Here is an 18091-nt window from a genome sequence, read left to right as displayed (position 1 = left end):
TTCATATCCATTCACTAACAATATTGCTCTTTATGATTTCAAAGTTCTCATAGCTTTCATGGGGGGGGCATTTCAAGGAATTGTTCAATAGCGTTATATCATACAATGCTACCGAGTTACAATTCAAGAAAAATAGTGGATATATTTGTGACAGATATGGCAATTTCCTGCAATATCTTTTGGAGATCTTATTGTATTAAGTTTATGTATCATTGGGGGCCAGGAATTGAATGTAATTCTGTGGGAGAAGGTAACCAGTGTTCTCCAGGAGCTAAGAACAGTGGGGGGTGATTAGGCAAATTCACTCAGACTGTAACATCTACAGAGCAGTACCACCTCCTGAGGAGGCTTGCCTGTACTAGTTCAGATTGGATTTTCAAGAGGCCAACAGACAAAGAAAGAACTTTTGGATAAATAGCCTGAGTTTAAACTGACTCAGGGATTTTTTTCTGATCCAGCAAACAGAACCTTCTGTCCAATGGGAGAGCTCCAATCCTTACATGAGGTTGGAAGGACTGACACCAACCAAAGCCCTTATGGAGATGGGGGTTCTTTTATGGTTTTTAATACATTTTCTCTGTAATACTTTTACCTTAAGAATAAATGCTCTTGCTTAGAAAAAAATCTGCATGGTAACTTAAAAAACTGTGGGCAATTACTCTGTTTATAGCCTCTGAGGAGAAAAGCAAAACAGGCCTGCTTAAGTAGTCTGACCTGCTGGAGAATTCACGCTGTAGGCAGGGAATAGTACAGCCTGGGGAAAAAAAAAACCCAGTCAGGATGGGGAGAGAGACATGTCTCCACCCAAGAGAGATACCAGCTGGTGAGCCAGAAGCCTCAGTGGGTGCCCTTGGTGGACCATAGAAGAGGAATACAGGAACAGTTACCCTGAACTGTGACAATATTGAATTAACAAAAGGAGGCTTAGCCCTTTCTCTCTACACAAACTTCTGGCAGTTTAAGCTACTTTTAAACCAACCTAAGAATATCTGTTCACAAACTTGCACCCAGCTTACTAAATCAGTTCAGAAGTACCCTTTTAGTTAATTTGGTCATGCACAAATTTATACCAATTTAACTAAATAAATAGTTTCAAAACTCACTTTTAGTTATACTTGTTCAAGTTTGTGTGCAGACAAGGCCCTGTAGAATCTCTGATTTAGGTGAAATAATTAATGTGACAGGGAACTAATCTGCTCCCATATTCTGCTCTGTCTACACAGTCAGAGAACTTCAGCCATTAAACAGCCCACTTCAGTTTATTTACATTGGCTCTTTCCATCAAATTACTGATCCATACACCATAAATTATTAACAGTTTTGCCTCTTTTCTCTGCTGAGGCAAGGGAAGAGTTCTCAACCCATAGAATGTTCCTGGTTCTGACCCTGCTAGCCTCCCTCTCTCTCCCCTGCACTTCCTTCCTGTGCCGCCTTAGTCCTCCTGTGTTAATGGGCCAATTTGCTCATTAATCCTCCCCCAGCCCATTCTAACCCACTAATTAGGCCCCCATCAGGTCCATCCTGGGGGGACTTAATTGGTGTTTAAGTGACTAGAGTGCTGGCTCAGCTGTTGATTTCCAGTGCACTCTCACAATTACCTTTACAAAGCTAGTTTCCCAGAATCTTTCATTTTGTGGATATGATGGAAAAGGCAGAGAATGAAATGAGTTTTCTTTTTGAGAATTTTCTTTCATGAGATGTTGTACAAATCTGACTAAATTGAATGATTTATTTCACATAATTTTAGATGGATTCTTTTTGATAATATTGGAATAGTTCTTCATTGTTATGCAGTTTTGTTAACAGAACTATAGATAACTAACGCCTGCATGTTTCTACAGTTTCAAGTCTACCAGGCTTACAAAGTGTTGCAGCATCATAAAATGGCATATAGCAATACAAATAGAAATAGAAACATGTTTTCACGTTAAGAGTAGTCTAGAAGTTCCTATTCAAAAAGCAACTGTTTGGTTAAAAGTGGAATTGATTAGAAAAACTGCAAAATCTGACAGACCAGTGAAATGACAATGACCATGATTTGGTCAAAGGATAATGTGTAGGTTTTTTTAAAGTGCAATTATTATTAATTTTGTTTATTACAGTAGTACCTAAAACTAACCAAGAATGGGGCCTTATACAAACCTAGTGCAAGAGCAGACATTGAATAGAAATATAAAAGACAATTTCAGATCAGCACTCAAAAATTATAACTGTCAGTGTAATATTTACATGATTTTGACTGAAACTCTTGCTTTTTTTTTATACAAGGAATAATCTGAGGATTGGTATTTCGTTGATTTTAAAATAATGTACAAAACTACCTGACAGACAATACCAATCAATGGATATCACCATATTTTTGAAGTAACCTTAATCAAAATACATATACAGCAAAATAATTTCTATGGCATGTGTAATGCACGAGATTAGACTGGATGATCATAATGGTCCATTTCTGCCCTTAAAAATCTATGAATAAACAGAGTTTTTACCTTATACTTACTGCTTCCAAGTTTAAAATCCACCTAACAAGATTCTAGGAATGTCACTGTGTCACTCTGAAGCCTAAAATGTCTTCTGAGTCAGTGTGAGGTGATAGAAACAGCTACACGTATGACAGAGCTTTTGTTGTTCAGAGTATAACCAACTTGAATCATTACTCAGTTTTGCAGTCTGTTACCATACAATTTTTAAGTTCTCAGCCATTTTGACTTTCTGAATTATACCGGTGAGGTGTACAGTTATAAGGCATGTATCTATGCCATGCCAGGAGTCCTGGATCACTGTGATATTAGAGGTAACTCAACTAATCACCACCCTTCCTCCACAGCTAATCTATTTACAATTTCATTGACTGTATGAGGGAAACTGCATAGATGGTGGATTACTTGGCTCAACTGCCACACCTATGTGCCCAGCTGCCACCCATACAAATCCACACATCCCTTCCAGCACAACCCCACTAGACTTAAACACAATCACCCAACCACTACACATAATAACCCCAAACACACATAGCTCCTTACTGCAGCACACACCTCTCATTTGCCACTCTCACAAATCCACACAACTTTCCCAGAACAACACAACCCACACACAACACCACAACCAGCACACACAATAACACCCACACATAGCTCCTCACTGCAGCACATGTCCCATTCACCACCAGCACAAGTCTCCCCACACTACCCCAAACATAAATCAACGCAACCACCCACACAACGGCAAAATCTGTGGTCTGTTACCGTCCAATTTTTAAGTTCTGAGCCATTTTAGGATTGCTGGTTTTTTTACAAATACCTGATCTTACTAATTAAACCCACGTGACAGCATGGGCTTTCAGCTACTAGTATGTGATAAGTGTTTTCCAAAATTAAAATCACAAGCACAAACTACTAAAACCACACCACTAAACATTTTCAGGGAATTGATCTTTTCAAATATTTAATCATATATTCCTTAAGAGGAAAGGGTACAGTCTAACTTTCTTTTGACCACTATCCTCCTGAGAAAAATATAGTAATAATGAATTTTCAATTTTGAATAAACATTCATGAAATGCATGTACATTCAGAATGAGCTCACATTAGTTTCAATCTCATCAAAGCTAAAGAATTCATTAAACAGGATGCTTCTCAATGCCAGGTCAAACAAAACATCATAAGCTACTTTCTCCAGTTTTCTACTATGAAGCTGCACACATTTGTGTTTTCTTTGAAGTCATATAAACAAAGCCTTTATGCTCATATTAAAAGCACAAGAAAGGTATCTGTTATGTCAATAGGTTTAAAACACTTAGCTACAATGAGGAATACTTCTAAAATGGCAGTCTTATAATAGTAAATTGATATCCTACTGTTTGGAACAATAGTTGATGGACACCTAGAATCTCAAATAAATTATTTCTAAGCGCACTCTAGATGTTGGTCTAGATATTGAACTTTGAGGGTAGCTGCAGATGTCTTTTCCCCCTGTTACATCATGTTGCAGTCTTCAATAAATCATTAAGATGAATGCAAGTCTATACACACAACTGCTGAAAAATTTACACTACACTACACTACTATGGGATAGCCTAATTTTGGCAATTAGTTGATCTTTGCTTATTAGCGGTAAATAGGCCCAATGGCCTGTGATGGGATGTTAGATGAGGTGGGATCTGAGTTACTACAGAGAATTCTTTCCTGGGTGTCTGGCTGGTGAGTCTTGCCAATATGCTCAGGGTTTAGCTGATCGCCATATTTGGGGTCGGGAAGGAATTTTCCTCCAAGGCAGATTGACAGAGGCCCTGGGGGTTTTTCGCCTTCCTCTGCAGTGTTGGGTATGGGTCACTTGCTGGAGGATTCTCTGCACCTTGAAGTCTTTAAACCATGATTTGAGGACTTCAATGGCTCAGACGTAGGTTAGGGGTTTGTTGCGGAAGTGGGTGGGTGAGATTCTGCGGCCTGCGTTGTGCAGGAGGTCAGACTAAACAATCATAATGGTCCCTACTGACCTTAAAGTCTATGACTATGACTCTAAAAACACAACTCAGGGAATTACAGACCAGTCAGCTTAACTTCAGTACCCAGAAAGATAATGGAGCAAATACTTAAGCAATCAATTTGCAGACACCTAGAAGAGATAAGGTGATAAGTAGGGCCCTACTAAATTCATAGCCATCAAAAATAAGTCATGGACTGTGAAATCTGGTCTTTTGTGTGCTTTTATCCTATAATATACAGATTCTACAGGGGAGACCAGCATTTCTCAAATTGGGGGTCCTGACCCAAAAGGGAGTTGCAGGGGGGTTGCAAAGTTATTTAAGGGGGGCTGCAGTATTACCACCCTTACTTCTGTGCTGCCTTCAGAGCTGGGTGTCTAGAGAGTGGTGGCGGTTGGCCAGGCGCCCTGCGCTGAAGGCAGCACAGAAGTAAGGGTGGCAATACCATACCATGCCACCCTTCTGCGCTGTTGCGGGCGGCGGCTCTGCCTTCAGAACTGGGCTCCCAGCCAGCAGTCATTGCTCTCCAGCTGCCCAACTCTGAAGGCAGCACTGCTGGCAGCAGCAGCACAGAAGTAAGGGTAGCACTACCACAATCCACCCTACAATAACCTTGTGACACACACCCCCCAACTCCTTTTTGGATCAGGATCCCTACAATTACAACACTGTGAAATTTCAGATTTAAATAGCTGAAATCATGAAATTAATGATTTTTAAAATATGATGACTGTGAAACTGATCGAAATGGACCATGATTTTGGTAGGGCCTTAGTGATAAGTAACAGTCAGCATGGATTTGTCAAGAACAAATAGTGTCAAACCAACCTAATAGCTTTCTTTGACAGGGTAAAGGGGAAGCAGTAGATGTGGTATATTCTTGACTTTAGTAAGGCTTTTGATACTGTTTCACATGACCTTCTCATGAACAAACTAGGGAAATACAACCTAGGTGGGGCTACTTTAAGGTGGGTGTATAACTGGTTGAAAAAGCATTCCTAGAGAGTAGTTATCAGTGGTTCACAGTCAAGCTGGAAAGGCATATCAAGTGGGGTCCTGCAGGGATCAGTTCTGGTCCAGTTCTGTTTAATATCCTCATTAATTATTTAGATTATGGCATAGAGAGTACACTTATAAAGTTTGTGGATGATACCAAGTTGGGAGGGGTTGCAAGTGCTTTGGAGGACAGGATTAAAATTCAAAATGATCTGGATAAACTGGAGAAATGGTCTGAAGCAAATAGGATGAAATTCAATAAGGACAAAGGCAAAGTACTCCACTTAGGAAAGAACAATCAGTGGCACACATACAAAATGGGAAATGACTGCCTAGGAAGGCGTACTGCAGAAATGCAGGGGGTTCATAGTGGATCACAAGCTAAATATGAGTCAACAGTGTAACACTGTTGCAAAAGAAATCAAATATTCTGGGACATATTAGCAGGAATGTTGTTAGCAAGACACAAGAAGTAATTCCTCTGCTCTACTCCATGCTGATTAGGCCTCAGCTGGAGTACTGTGTCCAGTTCTGGGCTCCACATTTCAGGGAATATGTGGGCAAACTAGAGCAAGTCCACAGAAGAGCAACAAAAATAATTCAAGGTCTAGAAAACATGATCTATGACAGAAGATTAAAAAATTGGGTTTGTTTAGTCTGGAGAAGAGAAGACTGGGGGGGACATGATAGCAGTTTTCAAGTACATAAAAGATTGTTGCAAGGAAGAGGGAAAGAAATTGTCTTTAATCTCTGAGGACAGGACAAGAAGCAATGGGCTGAAATTGCAGCCAGGTTGGTCTAGGTTGGACATTATAAAAACTTCCTAGCACTGGAATAAACTGCCTAGGATGACTGTGGAATCTCTGTCATTGGAGATTTTTAAGAGCAGGTTAGACAAACACCTGTCAGGGATGGTCTAGATAATACTTAGTCCTGCCTTGAGTGCATGGAACTGGACTAGAAGACCTCTCAAGGTCCCTTCTAGTCTTTCGAGTCTATGAAAATATAACTGTTTTAAAGCACTGTGCTACGTCCATTATTTGTCGTTATGCTATTAGTAGTGGGTTTTTTCCCTTTCATATTCAAGTGAATCATCTCCTAAACTGTGAAGCTTTGAAAATTACTGCCAATGTGTTGTGACATATCCTAATTCTATGCTCCTCAGATACCCCTTTTTCTGTTTCTCAATGTTAATATATTAATATAATATGACTATGTAATATGAATATAAAATATTTTAAAAATGTATATAATGAGAACAACATTAGTACCTACATTAATAGTAAATATTAGATAATACAGTATATTATAGGACAGGAAGATTTAATGTATTACTTTTTAGATTTATTTGCACTAAATTTCATTTATTTTGTGAATCTACATAAAAGCTGAAAATATGTCCCTGATGCTGCAAAAATTTAATCTATGGAAGAATCACTGTGAAAAATAAAGCATGTGCATAAGTGTTTGAAGGACTGATGCATATTTTTGCAAGCTAATTTATTCTTACATTTAAAGTGGGACATTTGTTTTTCACCAATGTTTGTTAGGTCTATGTGAAACGAATAAATAAAATACATTCTAAGTTCCCAATTACAGCGATAGTCATTAATACTACTAAGGAAAAACATTTTTTAAACATACCATTTGTTAAAACACTAAAAACCATAGTGAACAGACATAGACATCAAAATTTAAAGTATAACTATACCTGAAACTTCACAAGGTTTATGGGATTTCTGATAAATGTCATTTTTTAAATCTTCATGTCTGTATATAAGATGTGGTTTGTTATGATCATCTTCGTGTTCATCTCCATCTGCCTTCATCAAAGGTTCTAAAAAATATTCACCATCATGTGCTTTAAAGGTGCCCATCTGAAAATAAGACAGAGCCAGTCAATGTATTTTCCTCTGAAAATTATATTTTACACCAGTGATTTTATATGTGCAGTAAAATTTGTATGAAATACTGAAAATTAACTACATGTACTATGTGTTCTATTATGCTGTCATTGAAGTTTCTGGGGGTTTTTTTAATTGTGTATTATACACAAATCCATCCTCAGTCTCTATGGCTCCAATCTTGCGAGTACTTCCACACATGCAAACCCTTGAGTCCACTCAGAGTCCCATTGACTTCCAGACTGGGGCTTAAATTTAGAATTTTCTGCTCCAAGGTCCACCCAGATTTGGAGAGCAGGGCAATCTTAACTACAGGGTTTTATCAGCATGTCACATTTCTGTATTGAGCTGTTGCCCTTTTTTTTTTGCAGATATAACCATTTTCTCTTAACATTTCAATTTTACAGTACATTAAAGCGACACTTTTCTTGAAAACTAAACTATTTTAAAAATTATTTAAAATACGGTTTTAATACATTTTCTTATAATGGTTTTCTGTCCTTTTGCTGAATGAAAGAACCACAGAAACAGAGGAAAGTTTCTGAGCATACAGGGGAATCCGTGACATTGATGGTACACAGAATGCTATCACTTGTTGGTTATTTTATTTTATAAAAGTACATGCACATCAGGAAGAAGGTATACACCAGAAGGTAGAAACACAAAATTCTTATGCCTTTGGATAAGGTTTATTTGGAATTCAGAAGCTTTAGAGCGTGACCTGAAAGTGGGGGTGCTAAAGGGTATACCCGTGGAAATGCTGGTAGGCAATGATATTTTGCATATGACTAAACTGGTTAATGTTGTAACCTGTAGTAAAAACAAACATTGTGCTGGGATCCCAATAAGAAATGGTAAAGACCCAGAAACTGCTAAGGGGGGAGGGGAAGGACCCTCCAGCTCCACTGCAGCAGAAGAAATTAGACTGTTTCCAGGTGTGGGAGGGGCTGAAGCCAACTCCTATATGGCAGAGGAAAAGAAGCATTAATTAAAGTGCTCGTCCTGCACACAAGATGTCCCACTGAAGGCAAAGGAGGCATTGTGTAGCATCCAAGGACAGAAACCTTGTTGATTGCATTCCCAACTCCCTCCAGGAAGATGAGACCTACACATGAACTCATCCCATCAGCTTGGATTCTGAGTTGAAGGGGATAAAAATCACTGACAAAGAGAAACTCCATCTCTTTATGCTCTCTGGACTCTGAGGGGCAGAGATTCCTAAACATAAGTAAGAGATCCCCATGTTGCTTGGCATGGGTCAGCCCTAAAGAGCAGCTTATTATAGAAGTGTATATTGCCTTCTTAAATCTGAGACTAACTCATGTGTGCATGTTTTCTATTTTAACCTAGTAAATAACTCATTTCTTTTCTTAATTAATAAATCTTTAGTTAATTGGACACAGGAGTTGCCTTTGGTTTGAGATCTGAGTAGAAATGACCTAGGGTAAGTGACTGGTCCTTTGGGACCAAGAGCCCTGGAAAACCGCTCAAGCAGTTGTTTGTGACTGCCCAGCATTGTGAGGAATCAATGTTGCTAGCATATGATTGTCCTTTTGCTAGTCACTTGGGGGCACAGAGAACCTATGAGAGATTAAAGAAAATTTTCTATTGGCCAGGGATATAGAATGTTGTGAAAAATTATTGCAGGTCTTGGGAATTATGCCAAAAGGAAAAGACCTGCATGGCCACAGAAAGTTCTCCTACATCCTTTGCCTGTGATACAAGAGGCATTTTATAGGATAGCAGTGGACATTATGGGCCCTATGCCATGTTCTACCCAAAGGGAGAAGAACTATATCCTGGTGGTAGTGTGTCCACTGTGCCTGTTTGATGCTTTCATATTATGTACGTTGTGTAAAGAGCAAAAGACAAAACACCCCCCATAACTGATACATCAATTTCCCCACCACTGCTTCCTCTCATGCCTCACTCTGCAGAGGTAGGATTTTCTTGGTGTCAGGTAGGTCTAAATTCTTGGCAAGGCCTGGGCACACAGGTCTATGTGGCACAGCATACGCTCAGCTCAGCTTTTCCACACTCATTATTTTTGTGCTGTGTGGTTTGTGAGGGAATGGTGAGAACTCTATCTGCGTCCCGGGGGGGAGGGGGGGCTCAGAATCTCGGACTCCCGGCAACCAGAAGTTCTACAGCCTGTCAGAGACAGCCTTGAGTGGATATGACCTTCTGGTCCAAAGGTCCTAGGGGCAGAGAGAGGGAGGTCCTGTCACTCAGAATTAAGGGAGAAAGCTTTTGTTAAGATTTATATTATTTCATTATTTGAATTACCAATACAGTCAACCCTAAGAATGGGGTAAGATTGACTTTATGCAGTGTGTACAGTCTTTATCTATACATTAATTCATTCTGTGCCCCCCTTCTCTTCACACTCTACACCATATCTCTGGGCAGGGAAGACAAAAATCATTATAAAAATCAACATTTTAAATTTAAACCATATTTTTTATTTACATGTTGCTACTATTTTTCTTTCTTCCCATTTTATAGTTTCAAATTACCAGAGAGGATATTTTGTACTTGCTTCTTTAATTAGTTTTCCAGTTGAGAACAGAATTTAAGATTTCACATAGAAATGTTTTCTACTAAGAAGTTTCACACTTAAAATGCTTCTCTATACCAAAAAGATAAGCCCAGTCACGTGCCTCCTTAATATCTTACTGTGAGAACACAAACTCAAACACAGAATTCAGTTGATAAGCAAACAGCTTGTGATATATTTGTAACCAACATCTTGCAATATATTGAACTGCCAAAAGTTGAGAAAGCTGAAAGGCTTGGACCAGGCTACATTCCTCCATCAGAGTTTGCTTTTTGAAATCAATAGGAGGTGTGTTCTTAAGATACTTAAACAATTTGGAAAATTCCATTCCCAGGGCATATATATGGGCTCCCCTGAGGAACCTAATATTAGACTTATATTTTTAAAAATTTTGGCTTGTGTATAGAAAAGTTCACAATAACTTTGTTAATGTATTTAAAATCAAAATAGCATTTATTGTTAACATTGAAGCTATTTTGTTTTGAATTAGCAGATTTTATTAATAATAAAAATACAGTTTACCTCCAGATGCTGCAAACACTTATGTACATGCTTAACTTTTGGTTTAAGTAGTTCCAGTGAAGTCAATGAGACAAGTCGTGTGGGTAATGATATAGAACTAACGTACATTTTTTGTATCATCAGGGCCTTCATTTTCAATATTAAGAATTTTGTCTGCCAGTTTTGTAAATTTCAAATAAGATACCTTATACCTAATGGAGTTTAAAAACAAGCCAACAGCAGCATTTATAATTTAGGTCATTATATATTTCAATTTATAGTTATAGTAGCACATGTTTTCAAATCAGTTTTACAAATCCTCAATTTAATTTAAATCAATTATTTTGTTTAAAAAAAATCCAGTGATTTAAATAAATAATTTAACTTGCCTAGATTTAAAACATTCCATCCTGTCTCTGAGTGATCTTCTCTGTAAATGTAACTTTAACTATCAGCTTTATGCTGTAGACTCACAAACCTTTCTCTCTGTTCCAGATCTGTCTTCCTCTATTCATAAGAAAATCTCAGCTTGTCTTTCTGACATTTCATTATGATGATCAGCTCTCAACTAAAATTTAACATGGGCAAAACTGAGCTCCTGATCTCTCCACCAAAGCCCTCACGTCTACTGTCTCTATTATCAAAGTGGACAACACCACAGTCCTCCATGTTGCTCAGACCCATAATCTCATTTCATCTTCATTTTTGATTTGGCTTTCTCTTTTGACCCACACATCCAGACAACAACTAAATCTTGCTGCTTCTTGCCACACAATATATTCAAGATCAACCTTGTTGCCCACTACCTTGACTACCTGAATTCCATTCTTCTTGTCTGCTTTTTCCCCATAAACACTTTCATGCTTTCTCCAATACAACATATCTAATATATGGGAAAAACTCTCAATCAAAATCCATAAAGCCACCATTTTATCCTTCTTTCAATCTTTCCTTAAAACTCTACTCTGCTGTAACACACACAGAAAACTACCAATTGGTAAAGGATAGAAAGGAGACAAGTAGTGACTACTACCACTGATAGGTTAAGAATTGTATCCACAGCTAATCTATGATGAAATATCCAATTATTTTTGTTACCTACCTCATCTTCAATCCCCTCTCCACCACTTATATGTTTGTCCAATTCACCTGTTATGTCTTTTCTTTTAGACTGCAACATCTTTGGGACACGGATTGTCATTTACTACATGTTTATATAGTGCCTATTACAAAGAGACCTGGACCTGGCTTAGGCCTATAAGATCTAATATAACATAAATATTAAATTATAATAATATTTTGAACAAAATTGGAATGGTCCCTGCTTAGGAAGCTTTTTTAAGATACAATATCTCACAAGCCATCCAGGCCAGAATACTTGCAATTATACCATTGGAAAGTTAGAAATTTGTGCTTTGTATATTTGCTCTGAATATCAGGCCATTTCACCACATTATTCCTATTACCAAGTTGCCTCTGTTCCCTGTTTAATTTCTAACCCAATTTAATCACTGTTGTCTTGAAAACGGCTAGTATAAATGATGTACACCACCTGAAAAGGTTAGAATCTGAACTCTTAACTGCAGGAGAATATGGAACTATGAACTATTACAATTATGCCATAATTGAAGTGTGGAGGGGAAGCACACCAGGAATCAGAATAATCAATAATTTGTATTTAAATGTTAATTATGTAAATTATAAAGTTCTCTAGTTAAATAAAACAAATTTCATATTTGAGTGGCCAATGTAGTTACATCTCTGATACATTTGAGTTTGATTTCATAAAATAGTTCCTTTTTCTACATTCAAAAGACGTTTCAATGACCCAAATAAGTTAAAAGGAAAGAATGCTGGATGTTATCTGCTTTTTCCCCCTCTGACAGATATTTTCTCCATTTAATAGGACTCTTGTATTTCCCATTAAATCTGGGAAAGAAACCGTCTGTGACATAAGCAACAGCATGGATTGAAATTACCTCTAACCTTTGCTGGGAAAGTAATCTGCAGTATAAAAGTCTTGTGAAATAGTTAAAGTTAACATTCAACAACATAGCAAACATATTGAAAAATGTATTGTAATAAAGGCTGTGACAATCATGAATTAAGACCCAGTATTTTGTAACGTGCCAGAGCTTGTGGTCTGAGGAGAAAGGAAGACAAGGCTTTAAGAATGCGAGAAGTATGTTAGTTGTAGGAATTTGGAAAAAAGACTGTAATTGTGACCCCTCATTCATATGCAGAAGCAAAACACCACTACCTTTCTAGATGTCATGCCAAAAGGATTACTCAAGAAAAAAAGAGTGATATTAGCCAAAGATTACCTCTATGAGCCCAGGAGGCATCCCAAAGTGAAAATTTCACCAATAAGGTAATTCACATAATAGACCCTCTACAGAGTCCAGAGTACAGGTTAAACAAAACCTCAATATCATGCATGAGAATCATAAAAGAGAAAGGACAAGAATAAAAACACTCTTCTAGTTTAACAGAAAGAACCTGCATTTGTCATTTAATGCCCAAGCAGATCCCAAAATACCCAAATGTCAATTAAAGAAATTCATAGTGTGCTGTTAACATAATAAAGTCAAAATCCCAGCTTTAGGGGACAGAAAAGCAGATGTGTGCATAGTGTCAAGTTAATGGGTGGGAAGTTACTCTCTCAAATGCAGGTCTTAGGCTACATCTACACTACATGGTAGGAGTTTGATTCCAAGCTCATATACACATAGCCCTCACCAAGCTAGTTCGAGTAAGGCAAATATAAATTTTCGTGTAGCTATGTTGCACGGGCAGCAGCAGCACAGCTTAGCCATGCTGAGTGCAAACCCACCTGAACCCTGTAGGTACGTACTTGGCACAGCTAAGCTGTGCTTCTGCTGCTGCAGCCAATGGTACCACAGCTACACTATTTATACTTGTGCTAGCTCTCAAACTAGCGCAGGTATGTATATGCAAGCTGGGAATCACACCCCTAGCTCATAGTGCAGACGTAACCTAAGAAAGCTTGACAAGAGTTATTGGAGTGGAAAAAAGTCTTGGATTTGAAGCCACTAGTACAGCTCAAATCCCTAACTAAGACTGAAGTCCGGGTTTCATTAGTTGCAAATGGTGACATCATTTAGACCAGCAGATCTCAACCAGGAGTCTGAGGCAGACTGGGAGGCTGTGAGCAGGTTTCAGGGGGTCCTCCAAGCAGGGCTTGCATTATACTCATTGAGGACCAGAGCAGAAAGCCAAACATAAGAACATAAGAAAGGCCGTACCGGGTCAGACCAAAGGTCCATCTAGCCCAGTATCTGTCTCCGAGTGTGGGCCATGCCAGGCCCCCCCTGAGGTGAACCTAACAGGCAATGATCAAATGATCTCTCTCCTGCCATCCATCTCCATCCTCTGACAGACAGAGGCTAGGACACCATTCTTACCCATCCTGGCTAATAGCCATTTATGGACTTAGCCACCATGAATTTATCCAGTCCCCTTTAAACATTGTTATAGTCCTAGCACAACCTCCTCTCCTAAGAGGAAGTTTCCAAGTTGACACACTGGCGCGTGAAGAAGAACTTCTTTTTTTTTTTTTAAACCTCTGCTGCCTATAATTCATTTGTGTGACCTAGTTTCTTATATTATGTGAATAAGTAAATAACTTTTCTTATCCACTTTCTCAACATCACTCATGATTTTATACCTCTATCATGTCCCCTTAGTCTTCTCTTTTCCAAACTGAAGAGTCCTAGCTTAATCTTCCTCATCATGGACCTTCTCTAAACCCCTAATCATTTTAGTTGCTCTTTTTCTGACCTTTTCTAGTGCTAGAATATTTTTTTTGAGGTGAGAGACCATCTGTACACAGTATTCGAGAGATGGGCGTACCATGGATTTATATAAGGGCAATAATATATTCTCAGTCTTATTCTCTATCCTTTTTGATTCCCCTAACATCCTGTTTTTTTTTTGACCGCTCTCTGCACACGCGTGGACATCTTCAGAGAACTATCCACGATAACTCCAAGATCTTTCTGGACTCGTTGTAGCTAAATTAGCCCCCATCATGTTGTATGTATAGTTGGGGTTATTTTTTCCAATGTGCATTACTTTACATTTATCCACATTAAATTTCATTTGCCATTTTGTTGCCCAATCACTTAGTTTTGTGAGATCTTTTTGAAGTTCTTCACAATCTGCAAAGCCACGCTGCCCTGTGCCCAACAATCCAGGGCTAAAGCTGAAGCCTGAGCAGCTTAGCTTCACGGCCCCCTTGTAGTTGCCCTCCTTGCTACCCCCTAATGCAGGCCCTGGCTTTTATATGCAGAAAAACAATTGTTGTGACACAGCTGGGCCAGGGAGTTTTTATAGCATGTTGGGAAGGGGGAGTGTCTCAGAAAGAAAAAGGCTGAGAACCCCTGATTTAGACTGTAAGGTTCTTCTACTTGTCAGTCCATCTAAAGAGAATTTGATCATAGGCTTTAACACTATAGCCAGTCTTGCAATCCTTTATTCGTGGAAGTAATCCTTACTCTGTAAGTAGCCCATTAATTCCAGTGGAACTACCCATATGAGTAAAGATTATTTGCATAAAGCAAAAGAGCTGCAAGCTCCAGCCCTTATCAAATGGGATAACCAATCAATGGTACAGTATCACCAATATGAAATGAGGTAGCACCAACAATATGAAGCATGTAGCATGCTGTAATGGGGGAAAAAAGGAGGTTCTTGTAAACACTCCCTGAACTTTTTCAATAATACATTAAAATATTGAATGAAAAAAACATTTACAGTTAAGCAATTCAAATAAGTAACCTAAAATTTACTACAATAGCGGTTCTCAAACTGCGGGTCGGGACCCAAAGTGAGTTGCGACCCCATCTTAAGGGGGTCACCAGGACTGGCATTAGACTTGCTGAGGCCCAGGGCCAAAGCCTGAACCCCACCACCCAGGGCCAAAGCTGAAGCTTCAGGGCTTCAGCCCCGGGCAGCGGGCCTCAGGCTTTGGCTTCAACTCTGGGCACCAGGGATTAGGTTACCCCTGCCTGGTGCTGCAATCCTTGGGTTTTGGCTTTGCACACACACACACCCGACCCCGAGGGGCTGCAGAGCTCAGGTTTCGGTCACCCCTCCTGGGGTCATGTAGTAATTTTTGTTGTCAGAAGGGGGCCACGGTGCAATGAAGTCTGAAAGCCGCTGCACTAGAATGTAAGCATTAAAACAAAGTATATCAAATCTAAATTCAAATTCCAGTTCCATATCTTCTTTCAAGTCTTTGGGTGACCAATGAATTAGTAAAAAAAAATTGTTCTAATTGACTGCACACATTAACACACTTAAGTCCAACACTGAAGGTAAAATTCCTTTGTCCATATCTTATTGTGTATGTTTTTGCTGTTGTCAATGCTATTTCCATAAGATTTTCTTTGATGTCTGATTATAACAGATAAATTATTTCAGATGGAAACATCTGGGTTAAATAAACCAAAATTTTCCACCAAAAGTTGACAGTTTTGTCTTTCCAGGCCATATGCAACAATTAGTTCAGAGTTTCTAAATGAAGTTATATACACTATTTGTTTTTAAGTAAAATATTAATTTTAATTATGAAAATTAAATATCACCCTATTTATTGATACAAATTTAACTTGCTCATATATTAAAATCCAGTCTTCCAGTACACAATCTGTATTCCTGATTCAAAAGCTACATTCTACTTCTCTAGAGTCTTCTGAATATATCCCTCATTACCACCAACCCCTGCCCCCATCCAAATTTATGAGTGTGACACTGGTGAACTAGATGCCAATTCTTGCCAACACTGTTGGTGTCAGCTGAGCACTGACAAATTCATAGCTGGAAACCAGACCAGCTCACCTGCATGTTAGTATTGTTCAAGATAGGTTTTAGACTTGTAAGGATATATTTAGTGCTTTAGACTCTACAAAATGCTCGTAAGTTGCTGCATGCAATAATCTTACTTGTAATGTCTGTATCCCATACTATAGGGGAATTTGTAAGTTTTGCTTTATAACTGTAAAAATGCCTGCTTTGAACATGTAAACTCAGACAGGAGGAGTGGTTCCCCTGCCCATTAAGAAGAACTATTAAAAGTAAATGGGCCTTTATAAAGCATCGTGATACAGAGACTCATGGCCCTCTCACACCTGTAAATGTGCTACATGCAAGAAAGCTTGTCCCATTAGTGTGAATTCTGGAAGAAGGAAATAAATATATCTGACATGAAAATTCTTCATCTCTTTGCTATATGGACTCTCACAGGGCTGGAACTAGAAAACAAAAGCAGAGATCCCCACAGCCAATCCGGGTTAGCCTTAAAAGACATTCAGTGTTGATAGATTACTACAACTCAGTCACCTTTTGAAACCACAGACTATAACTCATATGTGTATACAAGTTGCTTGCTTTAATCTATATATAACTCATTTCTTTTTGCTAGTTAATAAATACTTAGTTAGTTTACTTTAGGATTGGCTAATAGTATTATGTCAGTCCCACATGACATTATGATAAATAAGCTGAAGAAATGAAGGCTTGACAGAACCACCATTAAGTGGATACAAAATTGGTTAAACAACTGCAAACAAAGCATAATTTTAATGGAATGATATCAGATTGTGGGAGGTCTCAATTGGGGTTCCACAGGGATCTGCTCTGGGTCCGGTGTTGTTTAACATCTTTATTAATGACATGATAGGTATAGAAAGCATATTGATCAAGTTTGCAGATGACAGAAAGCTGGGGGGGTTACCAGTCCTTTGGAGGATAGAGCTAAAATTCAGAGGGATCTTGATAAATTGAAGAACTGGGCTATAGACAACAAAATGAAATTCAACAAAGACAAAGCGTAGCACCTAATAAGGACAAATGTTAGGTGCTACACTTAGGGAAGAAAAACTAAATGCACAAATACAGAATCGGGTGGAACTGGCTTGGCAGCACTGCTGAGAAGAATCTCAGTTGGAGTCATCAATGCAATGCTGCTGCAAAAAAAGCAAATGCAATTTTAGGTTGCATTAAAAGAGGTATAGCATGCAAGTCCCGGGAGGTGATAGCATCGCTCTACTCGGTGCTGATTAGGCCTCAGCTCGAGTACCGTGTCCAATGTTGGTCACTAATGTATAGACAGGAAGTTGAGAAACTGGAAATGATCCAGAGGCAAGTGACAGAGATGATCAAAGGGACGGAATAAAAGCCATATGAGCAAAGACTGAAGGAACTGGGTATGTTTAATTTGGAAAAAAAGGAGATTAAAGGGGGATATGATAGCGGTCTTCGGATACTTGAAAGGCTGCCACAAAAATGATGGAAAAAAGTTGTTCTCTTTTGCCACAGAAGGCAGGACAAGAAGCAATGGATTCAACCTACCGCATAGCAGATTTAGATTAAATCTCAAGAAAAACTTCCTAACTGTAAGAACAGTAGGACAATGGAACGAACTGCCTCCGGAGTTTGTGGAAGTTTCTTCACTGGAGATTTTCAAAAGGAGGCTGAACAGCCATCTGTTCTGGATGGTTTAGACACAACAAATCCTGCCTCTTGGAAGGAGTTAAACTAGATGACCGATGCCGTCCCTTCTAACCCTATGATTTTCTTTGGTGTGAAATCTGAGGTACAAAAATGACCTGGGGTAACTGACTA

At 38.7% G+C, this 18091-nt stretch overlaps 1 protein-coding gene across 1 annotated transcript in view; it reads right to left on the bottom strand.

The window, feature by feature from the left end:
• Positions 1-18091, bottom strand: part of ADAMTS20 (ADAM metallopeptidase with thrombospondin type 1 motif 20) — a 165366-nt gene that overhangs the window by 128831 nt on the left and 18444 nt on the right. Inside the window, exon 3 of the mRNA XM_039511994.1 lies at positions 7194-7359. Coding sequence (XP_039367928.1) covers positions 7194-7359 — 166 coding nt within the window. The remainder of the gene's footprint in view (positions 1-7193; positions 7360-18091) is intronic.

This window comes from Mauremys reevesii, linkage group 1 (assembly GCF_016161935.1).
Source record: "Mauremys reevesii isolate NIE-2019 linkage group 1, ASM1616193v1, whole genome shotgun sequence".
Lineage (NCBI taxonomy): Eukaryota > Metazoa > Chordata > Testudines > Geoemydidae > Mauremys > Mauremys reevesii.
Note: the sequence above shows the minus strand (reverse complement) of the source record. Positions and strands in the feature narration are given on the sequence as shown.